Source organism: Pterocles gutturalis, unplaced genomic scaffold (genome assembly GCF_000699245.1).
Source record: "Pterocles gutturalis isolate BGI_N339 unplaced genomic scaffold, ASM69924v1 scaffold23776, whole genome shotgun sequence".
Taxonomy (NCBI): Eukaryota; Metazoa; Chordata; class Aves; order Pterocliformes; family Pteroclidae; genus Pterocles; species Pterocles gutturalis.
In genome coordinates, this window is record NW_010106125.1 from 33,328 (window position 1) to 61,192 (window position 27,865).

General features: G+C 35.8%; 1 protein-coding gene across 1 annotated transcript in view; it reads right to left on the reverse strand.

The window, feature by feature from the left end:
• Nucleotides 1-5,674: 5,674 nt before the first annotated feature.
• Nucleotides 5,675-27,865, reverse strand: part of CEP170 (centrosomal protein 170kDa) — a gene marked incomplete at its 5' end in the record, with an annotated part of 29,306 nt that continues 7,115 nt past the window's right edge. Inside the window, 8 exons of the mRNA XM_010087682.1 lie at nucleotides 5,675-6,040; nucleotides 7,703-7,754; nucleotides 9,750-9,843; nucleotides 12,904-12,992; nucleotides 13,224-13,391; nucleotides 14,836-14,983; nucleotides 19,736-19,970; nucleotides 24,552-26,378. Of these exons, the coding sequence (XP_010085984.1) occupies nucleotides 5,754-6,040; nucleotides 7,703-7,754; nucleotides 9,750-9,843; nucleotides 12,904-12,992; nucleotides 13,224-13,391; nucleotides 14,836-14,983; nucleotides 19,736-19,970; nucleotides 24,552-26,378 (2,900 nt within the window). The remainder of the gene's footprint in view (nucleotides 6,041-7,702; nucleotides 7,755-9,749; nucleotides 9,844-12,903; nucleotides 12,993-13,223; nucleotides 13,392-14,835; nucleotides 14,984-19,735; nucleotides 19,971-24,551; nucleotides 26,379-27,865) is intronic.

The following is a 27,865-nucleotide window of genomic DNA, read 5'->3' on the forward strand; positions in this document are numbered from 1 at the left end:
ATCTTTGAGGAGGTTGTACATTTAGGAAAACAACTCAGTCACTAAAGCAACATTTTTACCTGAGACTTGTAATGGGAAGAAAACAACTTGCAAGGTGTTACGAACATTGCATAAGTTGCATTAAAAAAAAAAAAAATTACTTTTATATATGACCATTTTGTCAGATGTCCATCGTAATGACGGCAGCAATGACATGAGGAGCTTGGTTTGCATACATCCGTGTATGTTTGGAAACAAACAACAAATGAACAGGGTTGTTCGGCAAATTTTTGATAGCACTTGAGTTCCCGAGTGTGCAGGTAATAAGATTACAGTATTATACACCTGCATCTTTAGTCAGTTAAATAAATTTCATCTGTGAGGTGCAAAAATGATCTTAGGAAAACAGCACAAAATAAACTTCACCAGAGGATATGAACTTGTTTGGGGGTTTTTATTCCACTGTAAGGAAACAGTTTATTTGAGAAACTCCAGCTGTACTGCAGAGTGAAAAATGATGTGATTACTAACACACATAATAACTCCTACGTATTTCCAGTTGTCATCCTCTGCCAAGGAGCAGGGAGGCTGCAGTCTCTCTTGCACCTGAGGCACATCTTGGACTAGGAAGTGTGTAATCCTGCACAGCTTCTGACCAGCTCTGAAAGTGCCATTCTCATGGTCAAATTCTTATGTGCCATCTGTGTCTCCCAGCTCTCCTTTGCACTAAAAATGCTTCAAATTAACAGCCCTGTCCTGGGAGTTGGTATTCCCTCCCTACCCCCATTTACGTCTGTTCATCTACAATTTGATTTTTTTTTAGAGTTTTCACAAAAGTTTGCTTAGCCTTTTGCACTTTATTGAGTCTCCTAATCCAATAATGCCTGTTGAGAACTCGGTAATTTGCCTGCTCATTTATTAATCAGTTGTCATACTGGGAAATACCATTTATGCAATTTTCTCCAATAACTTTATTAAGGTATTTAATTTCTTAATACTCTTAGAATCTCCTGAATTATCTGCAGTCATCTCTCTCATCTCTCAACAAAATCAGCCCTGATCGTACAGATCCATGTGTGCATGAATAGATATACGGAACTTATAAACCTCATGTTGCACATTTTTTAAAAATCTTTATTATTAATTCATCTTTTTCTGTTAAGAAAGACCTGGGCTTGCTTGAAAGGTAAGTCATGCTGATGTTAAACCGTTATTTTTTGAATATAGCGTAAAAACCTCTAGAGTCCTCATAGTGCTTTTAGCTGCTCCATAGGAGCAGAAAGCCTTATAAATTATAAACATGTGTGTTAATTTTTAAAACAGATCTAAAAATGCTAGCCCTAAGGAGCTGATGGACTAGAGCAACAGAACTTAGCAAGGACACAGTTTAATTGGTAAGTGGAGGTGCAGGGTTTATCCCTGAAATGAACAGATCTCTATCCCCTCACTCCACCTCTAAGGCCCTAGTGCTTGAATAATTTTTCTATGCATAACGTTTGAAAATGTTGCTGTGTTCCCATGAGGATATTCAATAACTACAAGCTCCTATTTTGATACAGCCTCCCCAAAGAGGGCATTTTGTTATACCCATCCATTTTAAGAGCTCTCCTCAGACGTGAGGTAAGAATGTTTTAACATCTTACAAAACAGTAACTGCTCGTGAAGTTGTTAGTGAGACAAAGTGAGCACTGCCAACTCTGGTCTTGTTGGAGTAGATCTTTGACAGCAGGCTTCCAGTTACTTCATCCTGCTTTAAAGTATACCTAGGGCTGCATAACCCCACTTGTTTGTTAATTACATCTTTTCCTCCAGAAATATATGAATAGTGTTGGCTGTCACTTACAGGAACAGCACTGGGTAAAGCTTACCAAGCTGCAAACAAAAACAAGTTAACTGAGAGTGCATGTGGAAATGCTGTTATTTAGCATTAGGCAACTGTCCTTGGGCAAAATTGCCAAGACAGATGTTGTTGGATGTATTCAGTATCCAGCATGCATGGCTGAACTACCAGGACTGTAACCCTGTCAGCATTTACAGATGTGCTCTGCTTGAAGTCAAAGATGACATTCTTACGTTTTAAAAAATCTGACTATTCATCAAGATGAAGCTAAGCAACTTGTATGGTGAGCAGCTAAGTTTCTTCCTTTTATTCTCTCCAGACACAATAGACGTGGTGCTATAATATCTCTTCGGTGTGTAGGGCCTCCTTTTACTGCACACACTATTTCACAGAATGCTTCATGCATTCATTTCGTGGCTGCATGTCAAAGCAGTAATTGTAGATCTTTTCTATGCTTGAGATCTTTCCAGTTAAAATTACAAAAGCCTTCCAATGGGCATTGACTGACATTCAGTTTTTGGTATGAAGCAACACTCTCTTCTGAGACTGAAGTACCAGTTGCTTTCAGTATAATTTACATGCTGGAGTGAAACACCATCTTGCTGTTATCAGGTCAGGCACATAAATCATACTCTTAGCTTTATTTCTGTATGTCACAACTAGATGCGAGTGTCATTAGAAGTTATTTGTTGGGTTTATAATTAGAACAGTGCATGTAGCTAAGGCAGGAACCAACAGTGCTGATCAGATGATGAGGCTTGAACTCTGCTTTCTCCATGCTACTGCACATCAGCCCCACTTGCTGATGTCAAAAGGAAGCAGAGGACTGATGCAATCTGGCTGGTACTTCTGAAAAACATCTCTGCATAATCTTAGCTCAAAGTATAGTGGATAGATGAAAATATTACATGGGAAGAAATAACAAAATACTATACTATCGCTTACACAAATGGGGCTCTGCATGTGAGAATATTAACCCAGAAGTGCATTACTCTAACTTCTGCAAAGACAGAGGGATACGGGCACCAAGTGAGGAAACAATAGCAGCCAATGCAGTTGAGGAGTATGAAAGAGACCTGAGCACCTGGAAAGCCCTTCCAACTTTCTCATGCTTTTGACTATACCAAACTGACATCTCTGAACATCAGTTAAAAATCTCCTGCCCTCCTAGAGCTGAGCGCTATTGGGTGTTACTGTGTGCCATTAGTGCAGCCTTATTGCCATCAGACTGGGGATACAAGGGAAAAATAGGTGCACAGAAGCAGGATCAGAGAGAGCTGGCTGCTGCCAAGTTACAGCAAAGCTTGGCAACGCTGAAATGCACAAGCTGGGAAGTAAACCTTGGAGCTTTATACTAAACTCACTGTTTTGTTCTTGCATGAAGCTAAAGGAAATTAAGTGTCTGCAGGAAAGTATGTATGGAGTGAAAGCTGGGACAGCACAAAAAAATGGACTAGTCTGGAGCCAAATCAGAATGTTCAATAAAGTTTTCCAATGCATGACGCAGAAGGAAAGCAGTCTGAAAAAGCATCTACTGTCGCACCTGGCAGGTGCATTAAAGCTCATTTACTTCCATTCTACAAAGAGAAACACAGTCACTATTTGGTGACTGGCAGACTACATTATTTTTGCCTCTAGCTTTGCACACAAAAATCAATTCAAATGTGGAAATGAACCTGAACACAGGAAAGCGAGCCAATACTGTCATCAGAGAATAAATGATGCAGCAGTAGCAATAATATAACTTTTTCCAGAGAAAAGATGGTTATGAAAAAACATTTTTACCTTTCAGTAAAGGAAAGGTAGGCTGCAGGAAGACTGTGTGAACTTCCCAGTTCTTGATTACATATTCACGCATTTGTAAAATTCCAGAAACACTTTATTTAAAAATGGAGTTGTAAATGCATATAACAAAATAACATACATAATAAATGTAACAAAAATAAATAAGGAGAACATGTTCCTACAAAATAAGAACATAGTAATGCAAAATGCTTATTACAGAACGTAAAGGTATAAACGCCTGAAAAAACACAAACACAGAAACTTGCATGAAGAGCCTGCATCTTGAATCCTTCCTAGCCATTCCCTACTTCCACTCGAGTCTGTGGAAAAATTATGTTCCCAAGCATTAAACAAAAGAAGGAATTATGGTGATGGTTTGGTACACTTGGTTTTCAATACCTAGCTCTAGTTTCGATTTATTTTTGCCCTTCTGCACCTTCTAAAACTCTTCTTGTAGCCTCTATAAACTAGTGTAGTTCAGGCTTCCACAGTTAGCTGGAGTAGAGCATATTGAGTCGTACATGAAGGCTGTTTGCTTTTAATTTTTTTAAAGAAAATATGAAATCCATTATACAACAGATTAGTGGTTTTGTTTTTACATCTCTACAAAAAATGTTTTTGCATTTTTATTAACTGGTCCAACTTCTACTGACTTCTGAAAGCCTGTACAATTTAAAAGTGTACAGAAAGTAGTTTTTTTAAACAAATGTCATATAGGATTATTGCTGAAATATTAAAGACCATTTCATAAAAGCTGCAAAACTGTATCTTTAACCTTAATATATATAGACTGATGCAAACATAGGAAAATTCCAGTCCATTAGTTACATTTAACAGAAATAACATTCCTCCAAATTACAGTGTTCTGGAAATACAAAGTAATTTACTTTTATTTTTATTATTATTTCCAAATGTTAAGTTACTGGGACAACTTATAAGGAAAATAGGCTTATACAGGAAACTTTAAATAGACTTGCTTTTCAGTGGTATAAGCAAAATGTCTACGTTAGCAGTCGTCCTCCAGAATCCTTTTACACATGTAAGACAGAGACAGCTTTACTAGCAAGACTACAGGAAAATATACAGAAGCAAATCAAATCACTTGCTTGGGAGTGCATCTATCGATCAAGCAAATTATGACAACTCTACTTCCAAGTCCCCTAAAGAAAATTTTACATCTCATGATCATTCCAAGGAACAGTAATTTCTTCCACAAGCTTATGTGGCATTTGAATTGGTGAAAGCCCATTTGCCTCAATATGCTTTAAGATGTCCCACGCTGCTGTATGTTTAAATTTGTTTCCTAGTTTCAACAAACATTTGGACAGAAATGAGATTGAAATACTTCTACTTTCATTAACATCAAAAAGACATTTGAATAAGATCAAAAAGTGCCAAATAGTCCTTTCAGAAAGTGGATTAAAACACTGCAATGATAATACAAGTACAGTATTATCAGTTTCTATGTACACCGAAAACACTGCTTGCTGTTTAATGATATCGATATGTTCACCTATCACTCCCAGCAAATCTTAGTGCAAACATAATATGTGAACTTTGTAAACCCCAAGACAATTTACGCAGCAACAAGGTTATATAAATCACAGAACTGTTCGAGATTTTCAGTACACAAGAATGAATGCTTTCCGAAATCTGTCTTAGCTTTTGAAATAACGTGACATTGTAGTCAAAGATAATGTTTTCTATGTAAATAATCTAATTCAGAATCAAACGTAACTGTTCAAGAGTTCTGTACAAACTTTAGTGGAGGAAGTCCATTAATTAGAGCATCTTGGCAAAGAGATTTGGGGTTTCAGTAACATCAAATGTTAGACTGCTTGCATGGCTTTTAAAAAGAAATAAATCTAGTAAGGGAAAACTGCTGATATAATAATTCTTTTGCAAAGCACACAACCACAAAGGGCAAACCTGCCACTACCTGCTTTCCTACACTGGTATCTATGCATATCTTTATGACTTGAAAAGGATTTGTGTGACAATCAAAGCATCACAGTTAAAGAAAACTGGTTTAATGAAACAACTGCTGTTTGACCAAGCCTTTAAAAAAAAAATTATAAAACCAACATTATAATTTTTCCTTTATTCCTAAACATTCCACATGAACGGCTTTTGTATCAACACTGAGATGTCACTCATGCAGGGTGGCATCTTCCTCTTCCCCATCTGGGTTAAACCTGTTGAAATGTATGCTGAAATCTGACTCAGATTCAGCATTCTGAAATTCATCTGCAACCGGGACGGCGGCGGGTCGAGAGGCCCGAGCTTCAGGCTGGCAGTTTGGCTGCACTTGAGGGCGGGTACTTTGAGAACCAGGACTGGACTTTGGCTTCGGCTGAGCCGGTAAGAGGGGGCTGGCAAATCCCAAGTTGCTCAGAGCATCCAGGGTACCATCAGGGTCGATCATAGCATTAATTGCTGAGCAATCAAGAAAAGGTGAAAGGGATAGAGAAGAAACCATAAAAAATAAGAAATTTCTGTTCTAACAGTTCTATTTTTTATGACAGACATGAGCTTTTATGCGTGTCGTGCATTACAAAGGAGTGGTGTATCCAACATACATGTAGCTGACACTTATTTAAAAGCATATAATAAATTAAAACTTTAGATGAAATGAAACTGCAAAAACTAAACACTGCCTGATGGGTGGATAGGAGAGATGACAAACCGTCTATGATTAGCTTACAGAGACTGAAAGATGGAATTGTTAGCCATGTTTAAGGGGCTTTTTCTGTAATGTTACCATTATATTATGCTTCATTCCACCCCATCCTGCCCCAAATATCCACAGCTGCTAATTCTACGACTGAATGAAACTTGTATAAAAGAGCAAACATTTATCCTTTTTAATGCATAAATGATGGACTTATTATCCCTCTCCCTTGACACAGTGAGGGCAAACTGAATCACCTAGTACAATTTCATCTTATTGTACTATTAACACATTTGTCACATTTAACAGAACCTCTCTTTTTTATTTCCAAAACTGTACTAACATTTATTCGAACACCACTGCGTACACAAGGAAATGATCTGGCCTCTTTCTCTGGGCCTTATTTCTTTGTTATGTTCTCTAAACACAACATAATTTGTAATAAATTAGCATTTTTAATTATAGCTGAGCATGAAAAAAATATTAATTTGTCTTTAGAGGTGGCTAGCAATTCCTCCTGAAACATTCTTTTTTTAAACATATTTTATTTTAGGATTAAATCTGAATAATAAAAATAAGAAATACAGGAAATTTACAACAAATACAGTAATGATTATATATATTAGCATGGATCACCAATCCATTTGGCCACTCAAAATTAAGCAATAAACTAAGTATAAACAATACACAAATAAGACTGAAACTTCTTTTTAAAATATACTCAGGTTTTAAGTTGATTTTTATGAACAGAATAGACGTCTAAACAGCAGACTCTGTAAGTGCAACATACTTCTTTCCATTTTGTATATAGATAAGTCATTGCATGTGAAAAGCAAAGTAACTTTTCTATTTTGTAGTCTGTGGGCTCCACAATTACAAAGAGTGGATTCAGTAGTGTGAAGGGAAGATGTCAAGAGCTAATCCTAAATTTTCCTTTTATTGTATCAGGTAAAGGTTTGGTTTTTTTTTTTTTTTTTTTTTTTTCTTTGAGAATTTCTATAGATTATGGTCTCAATGCATTCCTTATACTGAATTGTGTTACACATGAGGGTACTACTGATGTGCAAAGACTATTTTATAAATCCTAATTTCAGGATTCTCTATCACCTACTCTTCAGTATTTACCCACAAAAAATATTTTTAAGAAATGTTTCATAAATAATTCCTTTGGGATTCTCCGGACTATTTAATTTTCAGTTGAGCCTTTTCTTATCCATATAAGAGGATATAATCACTTTTGTTTTAAAATAATTCAGTGATGCTTCTTTACCAAATATGCCAGCAATTACATATTAGTGTACATAACTGATACTGTGAATATATTTTAATAAAATGTGATAACTTTGTTTCATTATATACATATATACATATGTTAAAAACGTAAAGCAAGCAACAATGAAAGAGAAAAGTGAAAAAAAGATTTGTACCTTGCAGCTGTTTCTCAACTCGTTTCAGTTCCTGTAAGATTGATGATATTTCCTAGGAAAGAAACAAACATGTTTCATTAAGGAAAGAAAAGACTCAAACTACCTGCCAGTAGTAAACAATCCCCCTTCCCAACCTTTGCAATATGCTATTTGGGTTGTCCTCCCTGGCACCAAGAACACCCTTGCTGGTTGTGGCCCAGCCATGTCCACCATGTGTTCTGGACAGCAGTGCTTGAGGCTGGATGGCCACAGCCCACTCAGAAATCAAGAGCTCCTCTGCACTGGCTGATTGCTAGGGTGACCGAAACCCCAACTCATCTGCCTTGCTCATCTGCCTGCGCTGCTTCTTCACAATCACAGATTTACAGACGCCACGGTTCTGTAGAAATGGGGCAAAGTAGCAGCAAACCTTTAGAGGAAAGTTACAGTATAAACTCAGTATTAATGGAATAGCGTGCTTTTTGATCTTGCTCAGATGTGAGTCACAACATTAGGATGACTGCATTGGGATTTTGTCTGCAACCGCTGGGCCCTGTACAGCACACCAGTACTGGGTCCTCAGCACTCATTTGCCTTACAGATTTTTCTCCTCTTATGCTGCACTACTTGCTAACACAGACATAGCCACAGCAACACACTCAGAAACACAACAATCATTAAATGTACCACATTTTAAATTATAAATATGTAAATCCCACAACTGAAGAATCCTACACTGAAGAATACTGTTAATCCAGCTGCTGAGGAGAGCTATCAGTGGTCTTCAAAAGCTGAGAATTTTCAAAGGAACTGATCTCAGAAACCCATTTCACAAACCCATTCTGTACTAAGTGACGTGATTTTTGTGGGTGGCAAAGAGACTGACTACCCTGGATTTTACAAAGTCATTATCTTTAAGCAGATTCCACATCTGAGCTGGACATAAATGTTCCAAGGACAAATCAAGCACCAGCTACAACTGTCCTGTTAATTTTAATAACATTCTGTGGTAAAAATAAGCACTGCTTTGGTACTACATTTGAACAATTGATTCCACTGAAAACTGAGCAGAAACTTGAAAATCAGTGCATAGACAAAAAAAAGCCCCCATACATTTTCAAACAATGTGAGATGCTTTAGTGTATTCAAAAAATATTTTGTAAAATGCTGAACTTGGGAATAAATATACAACTCATCTTTTTCTTTTTTAATGAATGCCTTAAACCCACACATTCATGGCATTTAGAATGTAAAACACTAAACTCCAATCTTATTCTGGAAATGGATAGGATAAGAGAACTCTTTATATTATTATATTTCTAAAATTAGAAACTTCTATGAGTGACTTGCTTAAAATAAACTTTAACCCTCCCCCCCAAAACTGTCAGTGTACTTATTAAATTATAACACTGAATTACTAATGATTGCTTTTAAAAGTATACCATTCTGCAGAAATCATAGGTCAAGTTTTTAACAGTTTCAGGAAAAATCAATCTGGATGAGTTTAGTAACTCAGGATGAGAAAGTGCTAGCCACTTCCACACAAAATCAACATGATTTTTTCATTGAAGAGTGCTTTTATTGCAACATGTCTACAGGTTATTTTCACTCACATATAGCAAAAATATAATTATTTCTCTAAATTAGTAATAATCAGTATTAATAGTATTAAGTACTATATACAAAAATCAAGTATTAATAATCAGTAGGCAAAGTAGTTTTTAGATTGTAAAATTCATTTGAAAGCAATCCAACATTCAAACTAACAGTTGTTACCTTTTCTTAAACAAAAGTACTGATGGTCTATATACAGTTTGTACCCCTTTTACTGCATTCTTTATCTGAGAATTTCCCCTGAACAATTACTTAAGACTGTTTCTATATAATATAGCAAGTCTTAGTAATTATTTAAAAATATTAGGTTTATTCTTGAAATATATTGAGTATCTAAATCAAACCTTTAAAAGATTTTTGCCTTTGTATCATTGAAAATAACACATTCCTCTACTGATTATTTAGAAATTACATAAGAGGTTCATTCAATGCCAGAAAAGATAACTATTCATACCATGCTTGATGTTTTCACAATAGGAACTTCACTTTCAGCTCGTAACTTGTTTTCAATTTCTTCCCAATTTCTGTCTTTGTCCTTAAATAATATTCTAGAAGAAAGAAATTCAGGAACAGTATGTTTAAAACAGACAAAAATAAACCAAAACTGAAGAATTGGATATATAATATGAGATAGCAGCATAGGGAGCAATGAATAAAACTAAAATCTGAAATATTGAAAACTGACAGAATCGTACCATACAGTTTAAATTTTCAGGGAAGCCTACAGGGTTTCAGCAATATCATTATTATTGACATTACAATGGCTGTTCTATAGCTAAGTACTTGCTGCTTATGGTGTTCAAAAGACACAGCTGATTCTTTCCTCCAGCACTGAGACTTTTAAAAAAAAAAAAAAAACCAGCAATTTTATAGAAGTCAGAGAATTCCCTACCAAAACTGCATTTTACAACAATTACAAAACACAATAGACAAATTAACTTTAAAGAAGTCACTTCTACTATCTGCAAAAACCCAAAGCATACTGTGCGATTCTTAATTTTTAAAGTTTTTTCTTCCCTGTTGTGATAAATAATTTTTTGTTTCATTGTCATATTATAAGCATAATTTAAACTGTCTATGTTTGCACAATTGGAAAAAAAAAAGGAATGTGTGGATATTTAAGGTCTGGGAATTATTTTTTTTTGTTTTAAGTGACACCATGATGACATAGATAAGTCCAAATCCACTTCTTCTCTAACTGCTATTTCAGAGTTAAAATTACAAAAATAGCTGCAGTAAAACTGCTAAGCAAACAGACAAACCAATTTAAAATCATGACCAAAAAGTAGTACACTTTAAAGAACTTACTCCTGTCGGTAGGTCTCTGAGAAAATTTTTAAGGTGGAAATTAATGATACCTTGCATCTCAAGAATCTGAAAGAAAGCTGGGAGAGTTCGTACCGCATTTCTGTTAATCTTTCTTCAGTTATTGATACCCTACAGAAAATCTCACTCTCTACTATTATCCTGTCAAGAAAGTCTAGTCTTTCAAAACGTGTACCCTGCCTTATCTTATCAGACATAGACATCCGTAGACAGCCCATCCAGAAGCTGCTTTAATTCTTCTGTCTTAGAGGTCTTCACTCACTGCTGCTTCAGAACATGTTTTTGCCAGATGTTTCACTGCGAGGAGGTGAAACTCTCATGACATAATGTTATGGGACTAAGGCAAATGACCACCACTTCTGCAAGTGACCTTCTAGAATGACTTTCAAATAATGGTCACGCTTAGGTACCTCTTTCATAGAACCACAGAATGGTTTGGATTGGAAGGGACCTTAAAGACCATTAAGTTCCAACCCCCCCGCCACAGGCAGGGACACCTCCCACTAGCCCAGGTTGCTCAAAGCCTCATCCAGCCTGGCCTTGAACACCTCCAGGGATGGGGCACCCACAGCTTCCCTGGGCAATTTGCATATATTTGCTCATTTTTTGAGATCAGCTATTAAACGATAACATGCACTCAGAGGCTGATTAAACTTGAAGAAGTTGTGAACTTTTCAATAATTGATAATAAATTTTGTATAATGAAGTTGAACTCTGTTAATTTGGAACAGCTTTTGAGATAACCATATTGTACACCCACATTTCACAAACTCATTTGCATCTGAAATTTACATAGCAAAAGACATTTATGTCTTTTGTTTACAGATATGTGAATAAACAGTATGATACGTAAAAGAATCTATCTGGGAAAAAAACAAAGAGGGAAAGGCAGCAAATAGGGTATTTCCAATATTATAATCCTGAAGCCCCAAAATGGTGAGTTGGAAAAAGAAGCGAGATGAATGTCAGTCCATTAACATGTTCCAAGATAGCAGAAATAGAGTACTCACTATGTTACCTTTTAACCACTAGTAAAAACAATACACAAAAGACTTTAGAACAGAAATAAGAATGGGCTGCAGGCTTTTAAAGGCTTGATTCAGTCTTTACTCAGTGGTACTCCTCCTATTAGAAACAGCAGGACTAGAAATGGCAGATAACCTTCAGTTTTTACCGATTTATATAGGGTTTTTTTTCTTGATTTCTATGGTCAAGTCCTTTTTGGTACTCCCATGAGAATACAATTCTCAGATATGTTATTATTTTGCTGTTTTTACTATTTACATCACCCTATGCTGAAATAAATTTATGATTTGGTGATTAATCTATCACCCATCTAAGATTTCAACATCTGACACTTCCTAGACAAACTGATCAATTACAGACCTAATATTTTCTCACATTCAGAAAATTATACATGAAGTTCAGCCAAATTATTGTCTTATTTTTAATGTACTCTATTTTTAAATGATTAACTGCACACAGACATGAAGGACATGTGAATTATACAACCCGGAATTTTATATACAGAATTTTCATTTATTCTTGTTAAAGCAGTCACCAAATGGTTGTACACTCACTCATTCAAGCTAAATGGAGCTGTTGGTAGAGCAACATGTTATCATTCTTGACATGTCTATACTTCCTATTTTAGATACTATGACATTTTATGCAGGAATCTAACTATCTAAACAGGAATTTTCAATGAAAAATAACAGATGGTTACACATCTGTTATTTTAGATTTAGAACTCAATAGTGACCACATTGTTTCTAGAGCAAGTTCTTTTTCAGAAGGATTTACTAAAACTGCTCTCCCCCATCCCATTTGCTTTTCTTCCTAAAATGGATGATCCTTACAACTTGGCAAACGTACAGGGCCTGGTTTTACAGTTCAGCAACATTTTAACCTTATCTTTTAAGGAAGGGAGTTTTACAAGACTTGCACAGAGGTCACATAGATTTTGCACAGCATCTGCACGCGTTGGAACAGCTCTTCTGCTGTACCCATCTGTATGATGGGTATCCCTCTGTCCAAGTACACTTCCCTGGTATTTTTTTTCATGTAAAGTGAAATACACACAAGCAATAATAGAAAAATTATTCATCCCACATCTTTCTGAAAGCTAAAAAAGCCACAGGTAACATTGCTTTTTTAGAACACGAGTTGCTACTAAATACATTTTCTCCATCTGTATTATACATATCTCTTCTACTAGTAGAAGTACAATGTTGATGAGAGCAGAACATTTTCAGTAATAACAATAATTTTAAAAAGCCCACCTGATTTTGCCAGCTGTTTTGTCTATGGATTGTCTTATCTTGCGAGAAAATTGGAAGACTGAGGACAACAGCAAACTGTCCCCCATAACCTGCAGTAATTTTTTATAAGAAAGGATATTATTAGTTTAATGGGAGTTAAATAAAAACAATTCCATATATTTTGACTTGCATATTAAATAATACATAAATAATTTTTCCAGTATCAACGCCACCTGCTACAGGTAGGAAAGAAAGTATAATGTCTAGAATATTAAGTGGGGAGACAATTGCAAAAGCTTAAAAAAGACACATTACTAGAGAGAATTCTCTGCTGTACTCACTTCATCTCTGCTCCAAGTCCTTCTCCGGGTAATTGTTGGGGGATCGAGGGCATCTGTTAGCTGAGGTCTAGTATCATTAGGCCGACCATTCCCCTCTGGTGGTTTGGAATGCACTAGTGGAGGGATTTTTCTAAAATTGAGACTTTCGTCAAATACTCGGTCAACCAGCTAGAGGGTAGAAGAAAAATGCAGTTTAGGAAACTTCCTGGATACATGCAAAAATCAGATTAATATTCTTTTTCTTCTGAAACAGTCCATAAAAAGCCTACCAAATAAACATAATTCTGTTGTCTTGTATAGTATAAAATGATGCAACTCTTATGTAAAAATACCTTGTAAAAATGAACTTTTTTTTTTTTTTCAAATGACAGACATACATGCCAAAACTAGACTACCCCACAGAAATTTTGCTTACGGGCAGCTAACATAATAGTTACCTACAAACTGGTATTGAATAATTTATTCATTTGATTAGCTGAATATAATAGTGGAATTAAGTACAGTACTATGAAATTCATTTTTTTTTTTTTCAAGAGTAGTCATAGTGTTACAGAAACACCTATACCTACTTAAAGGAGATACTGCCACCTGCAGTATATACATACTGTACAATATATTTTAAGGAAGAAAATAACCATTAGTAATATAAAAATCAAGAGTGATCTAACTGGATCTGAGAATATGAGCACTTTACTTCCTTAAAGTTTAGCTATAAGTCCATGAGAATTAATACCAAATTCTGTGAGTGCAGTTATAATTTTTCTGAGTACCCAACTCACAGATTTCTTATCACTGTTATCTTTTTTTCCACAGAAAAAGACAGTATTATACTAAACACAGTAAACTAACGTATCAACCAAACTTTATGCACACAAAAATGAATAAACACATTTTGAAAGGAATACTATGAAGAAAAAAAATGCAGTAAACATTTACAACATATTAGGGTGAGTTGTAATATGGTAGAAAGTGATGATTTAAATTCAGATTAACATCTTTACCAGCATTAGGCCTGTGATGGTTACTAGAACAAGTTAGTCAATATATTCCTAGAACAGCACACCAGAGGTAGCCAAAGAAAATAAGAATTATTAGAAGCACAAGGCAAACTTATTTCAAGGCAGTTTTTGACAATGTTATTAAGAAAGAAAATCTAAAGTTATTAACTGATGGTACCTAAGTATTTCAGTATTCAGAAGATGAAACTTTTATGTCACCTGTGAAAAGAGGGACTTTTTTGGTTTTAATAGCTATGCAAAGTATTAAATATATACATTTATATATATTTGTGCATATACACTAATATCTTTAAATGCACTTAGATACTATCCAACAGTATCTAAGGCTACAGACAAGCAAGAAATAAATAACTATCTTAACCTATGTTTCGTGGAAAAAAAGAGACAGACAGATAGCTTTCAACAAGCTGTGTTCATACGATAATTTCTGGGTTGTTTGTGGAAATGTAAAGGAACTTTAAATCAAAAAGCAATGTAGAGATCATGCATACGGGTTGAGGAGAAATAACTAAAAAAGGCTATGCAAAATGCTAAAAGCAAAAGAAATAAAGAAAAGGAAGAACCTTATGCATTTCTCCATGAAGATCTCCTACCTCTTCTCTAGTGTCTATGGCAGAGCCAGGGGTGGTGGCAGCAGTGCTTACTGTGGTACTGGGGGCAGTGCCTGATGAAGTCACTGAATCTATCTCTCCTGCTACATCGTTGATTTCCCGTGCGATGAGAGCCAGATCTTGACTGATCCTAGTAATAAAGACAGTGTTACATTCTCCCCTACAAATACTTCTGGACCTGCCTTTGAGCTTCTAAGTTCTAGCTCCTGAGAACTAGCTCCTGAGAACTGTGCTATGAAAATGTGTACACCCTTCTAAACTGCAAGTTTATTTGTAGAACCATAAAAATAATTTTTTAATAGAAGCTTTTAAAAACATGCCTTTCTAGAGAAAGAAGGCAGAAGGCAATCTCAAAAGACAGAGTATCCTTGTTTTCTTTCTAGGATTCCCAAGCAGCGATGTGTGCAACATACACACATAGGAAGTACTGGAAATATGCTGAAAATACTGCACAGATGATGTGTGTACGTGCAATAAATCTGGAATGTCCCACACACATTTAATTTATACCTCAGTTTACCTACTTGCAAAGAACTTCTTCAGGACCTGTGACTACCCAGCAGCCCTGCAGCTTGTTCAGATCAAGGTGCTCATGCATCCTAAATCCTCAAATTTAAACAAGACACGCTTTCTAGTTGGAAAAACAAAACATGCCTGTAAAACCTGGATATGATAGCACTACACAAATACACCTGACTTCTCAGCTGAAGATTGCTTTTCCTTTCTTCTGATCCACCACATCACAAAATAGCTCTGCTCTGTATTCTGCTCAGCACAGGGAGAAAGCTAAAAGCCCCCTACTAATACGGCACCCTGAATCTCCAGCTTGGATCAAGCAGTTCAGAAGACCTAGAATTCAGAGCAGCCCACCAAGTGATCCCCTTTCATGCTTCTTCTGTCTAAGAGGAGTGAAGGCACAGAAGCCAACAGTGCTAATTCTGCACCACCAAGGACTCTGTGAACAGCAGCACCCACCACTTCAGTGGAAGGAGTTGCACAGCAATGTGACAGTGATGCATACCATGCCGGCTAGTCTTTGACAAAGGTGAGCTGCTTTCTGCTCTTTATTTTCATTATGTCTTCAAGTGAAAAAGAATGGACACTACTAACCTAGAGGTAGGTTAAGACTAAGAGAGCAGAATCTAAACTAGAAAGGCAAACTAATTAGAGAGATTTCCAGTCAAATTCCAACAATGGATTTTGTGGCTAACTATCAGCAACCCACAACAAAGTGCAACCTTGTGAAGCATAGATAGACATACAATTGGGACAAGGTTGTAGAAGAATATGGGGCAATTACCTGTGGCCACTCAGTATTTTTGAATTCCAACTATCAAAGACTGGAACACTAAAGCAGAAAAAAAGTCAATTGCTCATTTTAATAAGCTAAAAATATGGGAAGTGCCTACTACTACATTAATTAATTTAACCTAATTACTACATTTTTAGATCAATTTTAATTTATATTTTGTGTTCTTCTATATACATACCATTAGAACTCCAAGGTTTGAGCTAATATTCTAAGTAGTAGAGATACTAGAGCACCTACTTGGTTTCACACAACCACATCACTTTTTTCTTAAACAGAGAAGTTGCTAATAAGCATGCTTGAATTTCTGCAACAATTTTCTGTAATTAATTAATAGTTGTAAAGAAAATAAGAAGCAGGAAATTTCGATTATCAGTAAATCCTCCAGAAGACAAATGTCATTAAACACCATCATCAAAAGTAGTATCAATCAACTACGACTTAACTCTCCACAGAAATCAGCAGTGCTTCAACACGCCACAGACACTTCAACGGAGTTCTTACCAAGCAATCAAAATTACATAAAATGTCAAGATGTCTACATAAAACTGAATTCAAATGAATCCTGAAAATATCATAATAAACAACTCCAACATGGATGGCAAGCAACTTGTTAGACAATCATCATAGTCAAACACTAGTCGAGTGAACAAAATCTGGAATTAGTTTCAATACGATAGTGAGCTATAGTCAGTATTGAATGTTTCTGGATAGAAACAATATAGATAGAGCACTATAAAAAACATTATTAAAAAAGAAAATTTAAAAACTAGCTGAGAGATGAGCCTGACTCTTCATAAATGAAGTTTTCAAGTCATTCTACACTAACTTTTAGAAACATGAAGTACTGCTTAAATATAAGGAGTGTGTTTTGTATAATCAAGGACAATAGACTTAGGCTTTAGGTATAACAGTATTTACTCTGGTGCAACTGTAGGCTGCCTTGAAGATCTACTGCTTCTTGCATCAGACTTAGCAACCATACAAGACAAATCAATCCAGGGAGGCAAAACCAAAATATATCTCAAATTCCCAAACCACCCCAACCCTCTCCAGGAAATGTTGCTATCAGATTCCCTCAGTGAGCAGACTCCTGCAGCTACAGAGTTACATAAGGGACAGACACAGTTTTCAACGCAAGGGAAAAGGCAGGAACAGTGGGCTTGGGATGGGGAGAGCATGATCATTTTTTTCAACAAACTGGAACGCTAGTTCTTATCTACCTGCAGTGAAAGAATATCCATAGTATTAGAAATAACATAACAAAATAGGAATACTTCCAAGATATTGGTAATATTTCTGAACTGCTGGATTACCAAAACCATTTTTATGCTTAGTCTACTATGTCACACTTCCTACACTGAGTCAGTTTATTTTGTAATGATACTTTACACTCTTAAATAAAATATATGTGAAGCTCCTGTTATTCTGAGGGTGTAGATTCCCTTCAAGCCAAAGTGGGTTTAGATCAAATTTAGTTATTCCATCAAGTTTTTCTTTAAACTTTTTCTAATTTTCTATTTTTTTAGCATCTGTAAATTGTACAGTCTGTGAAAAGTGCAAACTGGGTCAATTTTGGAAGACCAGTTAAAATACAAATCAATGGCAATATGGATGCAATGACACGTTTGTCATACAGTCTCCGCACTACTTTCAGCTGCACGTTTATTTTACAAAACACCTTTACACCTGCCTAATCTAATCAGTCATTCAACAAAAAAATGAAATCAACTAATTTTAATGAGATCGTATAACTAACTTTTCCTTTTTTAAAAACTCTAAACAGAGTTGAAGGGACTCTGATCAAAGAGGCTGGAATGAGGGCTGTGCACGAAAAAAAGACCAGGACAGACAATGATAGAGAGGAGATTATGGTTAGCAATGCAAAGGCAGCAGAGGCAAAAGTTATCTTATGAAGGACAGAAGTTAAACTCAAAGCCAGGGGAGCAATGCTGTGAATCAGTATGAAGAGATAACGGAGGCACAGAAAAGATCAACTGGTGACCCAGAGCAGGGGGGCTCAGCAGAGGCTAACCAAGAAAACTGGTGTTGGAAGCAGTGAAAACAGATGACAATAGTCTGGCATTTCTCAACTGTTGAGTGCTAGCTTTCTTAACCTTAAATATCCTAATTTAAGGAAGTCTGTGTTAAATTTCTATACACTGTCACAAATTTGGCAATACTGATTTGAGCCTCTCACCACTTCCACTAGAAATAAAGAAGCTGAAAAAGCTAGGACAAGCACACAGCCTTCAAAAGAAATTTAAAACCAGTACCTAACTAAAGGAAATTGTGAGAAGCCCAAGGGAAGAAAAAAACCCACAAACCTAACCAACAAATAAGTTTAGACTGAATCATCAATTACTTTCAGTGTCAATCTCGCCTAGATGTGCAAAATGTACCAAGAAGTTTCACTGAAGAAACAGCAGCATTTTATAAGGAGAAACCGATATGCTCTGGCTATCCTCAATTTTTTTCCCCATATACACACATTCCTTCCTATATTTATCTCTAACTTGAGATTCTTGTAAAGAAAGGTGTTTTACAAAGCTGCCTTAGAATATGTTTATTTCATGATTTATCAAAATGCTATCAGACTCCCTTAAGAATTTTTCCTTTGCACAGACCACACAGAAAAACAAATGTTGAAAAATATTACCAAGAAAAGAAAACAAAACAAAATTAATCACACTAAGCAAAACACCACTCTTCACACATCTGTGAGACCGCAGTGCTAAGACCAATTTTAAAAGGAAAACACTTTTCTTATTCAGGTTTCCAAATTAAGTTCGGTGAAAAAGTTGAGAACTGAAAACTGCTATCTAAGTTTTAAATAACATTTATATACTTAGGTAGTTTTATTTATTTAGTGCAAGCTATTTGAAGTTTTAACTTTCACCATATATTGCATAATATTGGAATAATTGGTTACAGAACATAGAACTGACTACCATTTTCCTTGGTTCACTTGAAGCCGAGCGCTGTTAGCAATCATGGAGGAATTGCTATACTAATCTCAGGAACTCACAACAAAATAAATTACTTTTTGATGAATACATACGATTTAAATCAGAAAATACCTAATCTGAAATAATGTCTAGATAAACAAAAAATTAAAATGAGAACATGGTCTCTCACATTGCTAAAATCACTTTTTCTTTCTCTGTCACCTATGCATTCATCGGAAATTTTACCTCGATATGAATGTAAAGGTAGTACCAAATCAGATATACTTCAGCCTCAGAAAATATACCATTAGGAAATACGAGTTCTACACAAAGTACATCTGCAAGTCCCACTAATGGAACCAAGTAGTTCACATTCTAGAATCTGGCTACCGTAAGTCAGAAATTACTATCATTTTCCATTAGAAAGAGATGTGCTGGTAACATGAGTGTTTTGTCTCTAAGCCTTTCAGAAGAACAACTTTAAATTACCCATTCAGTTAGTAAACTAAAGTGGTAAGTAGAGTGATACAGAAAATCCATCAGCTCTCTTTCTCCTACATATGTAACTATATAACTGGTTGGGTAGAAATCTTTGTTATTCTAGAGGCACTCCTTTATAACCAACCTTGCTATTTCTTCTCGGTGAGCAGTCCAGTCCCGAATGTAGTCCTCCTGCTCCTTTATTCTGTGCTTGAATGTATTGCTACTTTGAGCTGCTGTCCCAGTGCTCTGCAGTCGCGTGGTTTTCAGGGCTGGAGAGGTACGTAGACGGGTATGTTTAGGGGAATTACGGTTTGATCCGAATTCATCTTCTGAGGTGGAAGCATAATCTGTAGGAAAGCGCCTCCATCTTGCACTTACTAAATTAGTTTAATTATTAAAAAAGAATTATTATTGCATCTTTAATAAGACAAAACAGTATTATTTCAGTAACATCACAAAAATACACAACTATTCATTATCAATCCCCAGATACCTCACCAAAGGTTTATTTACTACATCTTAAAAAGAAAACTACAAAATTTGTGTTAAATAATAAATATTGATTAATAAAAACATAAAACAGATGCTCTTTGTATAATGATGAGTGAAATAAGATGTAAAAGCCAGTAATTATATATGAGCTCAGGCAGACTGTATTACAAAACAAGGGCCCAATTCATTAACATTTAAGTATATCGTCAGATTGCACTTTTTCTGCAGATTTTTTCCCACGTTTTGTTCAAGGTTTACGTGATACACAAAAAAATGAAGAGACATGAAGGAAGGATGAAGCTGGCACCAAGCTGGGAATGCATAAGGAAAGCATAAATATCCTACATGATGCATTATGTAGTTAGTGCAGAAAAAATATGTGAAAATTAATACTGTGTTATAAAAATCAGCAGCACATCTACAAAAACAGTAGCCTCAGAGCAAAAAGCATATATTCTCACATGTAGCACATGAAGTACATACAGCCGTGTTGCTGAAGACAGCCTGAAGTATAAAAGAACTGAAACTAAGTAGGAGGCTCTTGTCCCCCTGTGAATTCTAAAGTCTAGAAAATACATTTCAGATAAGGTGTCCTCAAACATTCCCAGCAGGAAGAGATATCACTAAGTGTAAAGGAATGCTCATCACAACAACTTGCTAAATTCTTGCAGGGGATTTAGTCCCCCAAACTCACTGACATTCATGAGGCTCTATAATTACTCTAGAATTTTTTAAAAGTATGTCATCATCTCTTGATAATTCAAAAATACTAGATTAAAGTAATGTATACTGGTTCTAGTATAAGAAAAATGCAAGAAGTAATAATGATTTCTTTTGAAATATTGAAAAAAATTGCAAATGAAGTATACATCAATATGAATTTAAGTAACAAATAATGAAAGTAGTAATTTTTAGCTGATAAAAGATTTGTGTAATGCTCTCGAAGATTACAGTATGTAGAATATGACATTGGTGTATAAGCTTACATCCCTTCCCTTATATAAATAATGAATTTTTAATTTCTAAAAACAAAAATATGGTTGCATATATTTTTTTCAGGTTTAAATGTTGTCTTCAAATCATGCCCAGTTCTACTAATTTTTAAAAATATTCTAACTTTACTGAAGAAAATAAAAATGCCCCTCCAGACACTCCCTTGTTTTGACCTTCGGGAAGCAGAACATAAGCAGAAAAAGCACATTTCCCCACCAATAGCATGCAAGAAATGCGTGACCGAAGTCCAAAGAGCGCTATGAGTTGGGCCCTAATTTTATCATCAATTTTTATTTAAATTCTTTGTCACAGTTCAAATTATATGCATCGAAATATTTATAAAAGGTATCTTAAAATCTCTCAAGTGAGCTAGTCCAGCAACTCAGCACTGTACAATGAGCATATGTAATCATATATTTAAAAACTAAAAATTGGATGAGAAGTGAAATATCAGAAACAGATTTGATTTCTAGTACTCTACCACCGTAAGTTTCAACATCAGGATCTGGGTCTGGGAGAAGCTTGGATTTCTCTGTGTACAAAATAGTGTTTTATCATGTTAATTTGTATTAACACATTCAGATTAGAAGCATTTACTTAAATAAAATATATTGATGAGACTAGTCTTCGATCCTTTTTCCACCCACACTTTTTAGGAAAAGGTTCTTAAATTATACATTCAACAGAAAACAATGAATTTTGTAAAAGTATAAACATTTCAGAGATACTAACTGAAATGACATCAATAACAACTGTGTACATAATACCATAAAACCCCCTCTACATTTTTTAAGACCATTAAATCTTAAGGCCTTGAAGTGTTGTTTATATATTACCAGCTTATCTGGTATCTGAGGATAGACCTTATTAAGCATATCCCTAATAAAATACTCTGCTCTCGTTGATGCATTGCCTCCTCAAGGTTCACCCATTTCAAAGGGTTGTTCTCTCTTCATTCTTCAGCTTTTTGCTTTTTTTTTTTTCCTTTTTTTTTTTTTTTTTTTTTCCCCCTTTCAGAAATACCTCAAGAGCTTTGATCAACCTATCCGCTGGTTATTTGCAATGACAGCTAGGTCAGCAAGCCAGCAGAGCTGTCAAACACAACTAGTTGCTCAGGGTCTCTCTATTCTGACTCATCAATTTTACAGTTGCAGCTTAGCACTTTTGCACTAGGTCTGATCCTGTTGTACATTTTCTCAATACTCAGCTCCTTCTGAAACATCATCTTCAATTTTCATCCACAATTGTGAAAAGAAAGGCCTTTGGTCTTCTCTGTTTTTATTGATCACTCTACTGTTTGATGATTCAGTGCCTTGATTAAATCTTTTATTGCTTGTGCTATAAAATTACTAATTCTGCTTCACATGTCTTCACAGTGTTGTCAGTTATCAAGCCTCCTACAGCAGAAACACCCTGGTAATTACTTTAATGCTGTAATTCTCATCCAAGATGTTCCATTTATCTGCTTGCTCTTTCATTTAAAAGTAAGCAATACCTAACTGTATCAAGGCTTAAAAAAGCTTCTTGAAATTATGGACTTGGTGGCAGCTTTGACAATTTTAATGCTATTACACTGCAATTCAGCCACATGAAGTACAAAGCAATAAAAAATTGAGAGACTACAGCTTTTTTTGCCACATTTTTACAGGCATGTATGTCTGAACATTCAAGAAGATTTGGGAAATGTGGAAATAATTCTCTCTTTGGTAGGCTGGATTTAAGAAGCAAGATTCTGCTGCCAATGTTTAGTCATCTACAAGTGGTAACATTAACTGAAATTTCACGAAAAGACCCATGGAAAATTTTTAATGCTTTGATAGCAACCAGTCTTACGGTAAAGAAAAAAACCAACCAAACCCTATATTGGTAGTGCTCATTCATTGTCCAGTCTTTTCCAGGCCCAGGGAGACAAGAAAATGGTCACACTTAACTTGACTAAATGTGCTTGAAGTAAAACAAATTCAAACACAGTTGAGGCACTTTTGTCAGGCACTTCATTACTAATTTCCAAAAGTGTTAAAATTAAGTGATTTGTTGACTTTTCTACAAACAAATTTGAATTCAGGAAATACACGCTTTGGATCTAAAAGTTTCTGCTACATGACCTTTTTACATATTGCATGCAAGTAACACATTCTATTCAAAGATGTTTTAAATACATTTATCTAAGGTTAAAATAAGAAATAACAACTTGATGTGTTGGGCAGTTATTAGCATCATTTTATAAGATGCTAATGGAAAAATGGGGATGTACTGAGTAGGGGCCTATATACACACTCCTATCAATACTAGAAGATTACACCACTTTTAAAGCAATTCAGATTTTCCTAAAGTATATTCTAAATAGTCCAGTAAAAAAATTATACAATAAGCTTATAGACACAGATAAAATCTGGAAGTTCAAACCCTAAGCTGTAGTAAGAATATTCTTTACTTACATAGTAACAAGACTTGATTGATTCATTAAGCCATGATTTTATTTTGAAAGCATCTGATTTATTAATTGCTTTCAGATTTTTGCCTAAAATAAATGTAAGCATCATAGATGTTTATATCAAATCTGGATATTAATTCCACATGAAAGCTGACTTATTCAGAATCACCACATTTTCATTTGGGCTGATTTAATATTGCTGTTGGAAAAAACCTAGCAGCCTTTCACACTCCTTGCACTTAAACTGTGATGTTAACTTCTAACAGAATAGTCGGCTAAAATTGGTCAATTATACATTTCTTTTACCATGATACATAATATTATAGTAAAGGAACTACCACGCAAAAGAAGATCAACATGATTTGGAAATCATAATGAACTCATAAACCATAATGAATCGGAACAGAGAACAGAAAGTACTCCAAGGCAAGGCAAACATTTTAATATAAACTACTTTATGATATTTAGTTAGGTGCCATTTGTGTTACAGTTTTCCCTTTGTTACTTTACCGTTCTTATCAAAAAAATCTAATTTTTGTAGTTCTGGAAGCTAATCTTAAATTATAAATATCATTATCCTACAGGTGCTCAGGGTATACCTCAGGGAACACTTGCTGTTCAGTATATTTACAAGCCTGCCTTACAAATAAATATTATATCATCTATGCAGTAAGAAGTGCTGCTGACCTTCTGAACTTCCACTACTATAACCTGAGCAAAGAGATCTCTGCTCAGCTTTTATACTAATGCAAATCAGTGCTGCCACATCTGACTGCTTCAATGCAATTCTTTGTTACTGGTTTCCAGTTAAAAAAAACATCCAAACAGTTCAACGATTACAAATTCTTGTCTTTGTGATTTTAAGAGAGAAACATCCACAAGACCTGCCAAGGAAGCCTCTTCCTCCAAAGAAAAAGACCGCATCAACTGAAACTCAACAAATGTTTCATAAAAACGGTTCCTTAAAGAAAAACTTAAAAAAAAAATTCCACATGTGAAAAACATCTAGTATGAGACTAGCACAAATAATCTCACATACCTGAGGGAGAATTATGAGCTGAAGCCAAAGATTTGGATTTTGAGTCTGAAAGTCGAGAAATGCTATTGGCTCGAGTTCTAGCAGAGATTTTACTACTATCTCCTGTTGATATTAACCTTGCACCACTTCTGATAATAGCTTCTGGAGTACGAGATGAAGCAGTGCTTCTAGTTACGGTTGCTTCAGAATCACTACGTGCTGATAAAGAGCCAAGTCGAGTTCTGCGAGGTTGAGCAAGTAAGTCTATTCTGGAAATACTTCTCCTCCCTGATGGAGGTTTGGATGTAGAACTTGTAGTGGACACTTCAGAAGCCACTGATGCCTTATCAGCATCAGCAAGCTCGCTATCTGAGGCTTCACCAAGCCGTGCTCTGCGCAAGAGAGAAGTTCTTGTAGGACGAGGTCTTGGAAGAGTAGTAGATTTACTAGATTGCCCAAGTGCAACAGGAGAGGTTTTTGATTTCGCTGACTTTCCTTCCATTTTGGAATGTAAAAGTTCATCTGCTGAGGCAAAAGGAACTCTTCCATGTGATTTGCCAGAGTAGGTTTCCTGGTCAGATGATAAGATATCAGAAATGGCAGAATGCGGTACGCTAGATGTTTGGTCATCATCTGTCAAATCTACTGATGGTTGTCTCATTCTTCCACTGGACTGTACAGTTTTGCGAGCATCAGCTCTAGAGCCACCATCTGAAGATCGAGTTTTAGTTTTCTTTTCCATCTTTTCTCTGGCACTTGTTGCAGAAGATTTTAAAACATCCTTTGAAGGGGAACCAGAGGAACATCTATCTTTATACAAGGCTGTAAAGCTCTTCCGCTTCTGTGTGGATTTTCTCTCAGTGTCACCAGTAACGAGACTGATTGTGCTGGCTGTATCTACGTCTGATTCTGGTGATATGGAATTATCTCTGTTATAGCTAGGAGTATCAGGACCTTCATCAGTTTTATTTTCTTCACGCAATTTAGCTTCAAGGAAAGCCATTACAGCTTCTGTGTCTTTTAAAATGAGGGTTGTATCTAGACTGGAATCAGTGTCCATTGAATCACTTCTGTCACGTATCCTGCTTGCAGATGCTAAAGGGGCAGCAGATCCACTTTGCTTATTAATGTGAGGAATAAGTTCTATAGGTATATTTGTGCTAGGCTTATCTATAGTAAAGCTACCTTGCCTCACTAATGGTTTTGAAGATTCCTTTTTTTCTCCTCCAGGTGCTTTAGGACTTTGTCCTTTAACAGTTTCCTCATTTTTTCTTCTTTTTCCCTCACGCTGTGCCACCTTCATTTCTACTTTATCTGTAACGTGTCCAGGAGCTTTGTCTTGATTATCCAAAGTTTTGGGTGACACAGTCATCTCCTCCCTACCTTTCTCAACCTGGTTTGCAGCAGCTTTTGTAGAGGATAATTTTGTGGGTGTCCAGTGTCCTTGCTCCTTTCTTTCTTGTTGAATTTTTGCTAAAGCTTGTTTCACCACTGAAGTTTCTCTGCCAATTTCAACTCTCTCTTTACTGGAAGAGCTGGGGAAAGAAAAAATTTTGTCTCCAGTAGCTTTGGGTGAAAGACCATTCATTGTTCTGCTTGACTTAGCTATAATTCTGCTGTCAGCATCTGAGGCACGAGCTGGAGTTTCTTTCTCCTGAAGTTCAGTGTCTTGCTTTTCACCTATTTCTGATCTCTGATGAGATGAAGTTTTTGCTTTTGAGCTTTCATTCGCTTTCTCCTCTTTGGGAAGCTGTGGAAGTGTCCTCCTCTTTCGCTCACCTTGGCTGGTCATAGAATGAGCTGAACCAGCGCTTCTAACAGAAATACCAGACTCACTGATGTCTGCATCTAAAAATGAAAAAGAAAAAAATAGCTGAGATGTCATTCATAGCAAGGTAAATAAAAACATTAAATTCTTAAGACTGTGCAAGACTAACAAAACAAGACAAAACTGTACTGAAAAAAGTAATTAGTCCATCCGTGTGTTCTATGGGAGAATCAATTATACTTAGACAAATATATGTTTAAAAACATTTAACAAGTTCTTAAAAATCTCAGTTGACGGAGATTTCAGTATCCCTATAAGCTATTTGGGTAGATAACTCCTAAAATAATTTATTTTTTCTTTAACATGAGCTGGACTTTCTCCAATTTAGCCCATTACTGCTTGTCCTATTCTTATAGGCATAATTTCTACTTTACAGGAAAGAGCGGAAACACTCCTCTTATAACAGAGTGGAAACTCTGTTTGTGAGTTACATTAACTACCTCCAAACGGTAATAAGAAAATTGTACATAACTAGCTATACTATTTCATTTCATTCTTGCAATATGTTTTGTAATAAAACATGAACAAAAATAATGTGCCAACATAATTTAGAATGGCTATCTCCTGATTAAAGGGATTATATATCAAAAAAAAATATTTCTGTATTACTAGAAGCAGAATGTTAAAAGAGTGTCATACAAACGAACAGTTAACTCAGCACAATCTAAAGTGCTAATAGAGCATGTGTCTATCAAAGCAATGTCTAAAAAGTTGCAATGGGATTACCGCCATGAACCATTTGTGGTTTATCACAAAGATGTGACCAGGACAGAAAAAGCATCTTCCAGAAGTGTACTTCCTAAAACTAGCATATTGCAGGAAAAGGGAAGGAGTCATTTCAGAAGCGGGGTAAGAGTGCAAAGGCAGAACAACATCCTGTCCTCCCGTTCTGCTATGAACAGGCACAATTTATTCCCAAATACGGATAATTTTGGTTGTGATTAAACAATCCCCTTTTTGTGTGGCATCTTGGGCTAATTACTACCTTGCTGACACTCTGTGACTGTACACTGGGAAAGGGAACACTTCATGAACATCTATGTCATTCTTGCAAAGGGACTACGGTATTTTTTCCTGCTTCACTGTAATTTCAATATATATGTTCCATACTATGGGACTTGACTGCTCTCATGTAAGAAGGAAAGTTTTCATAGATACAAGAATTTGCGCTACAGAAGATATACTCTCCCTGAAATCAAACTCATTTAGTCAGCTGTGTACACTAGGACCATATATATGAACCTAAAGTTTCTGTACTCTCACAGTAGGTAAACCACGAATCACTGTTATATCAGCACACCGTTATAACAGGGAGTGAAAAGCAAGTCTCACATTCCTAAACGCATTCAGCACCAGGTTTCAAAGCTACTGAACAGAGTAAAATCTCCCTCCTTCCTCCCTACTTGCCTGTTCCACAGCTCAAGGTCTCGTCTCACCAAAGGGCTACAGCCTCTCCCTGCAAGACCTGCCCTCAAGGAAGAGGCTGCAGTGCTGGGAGACACTCTTT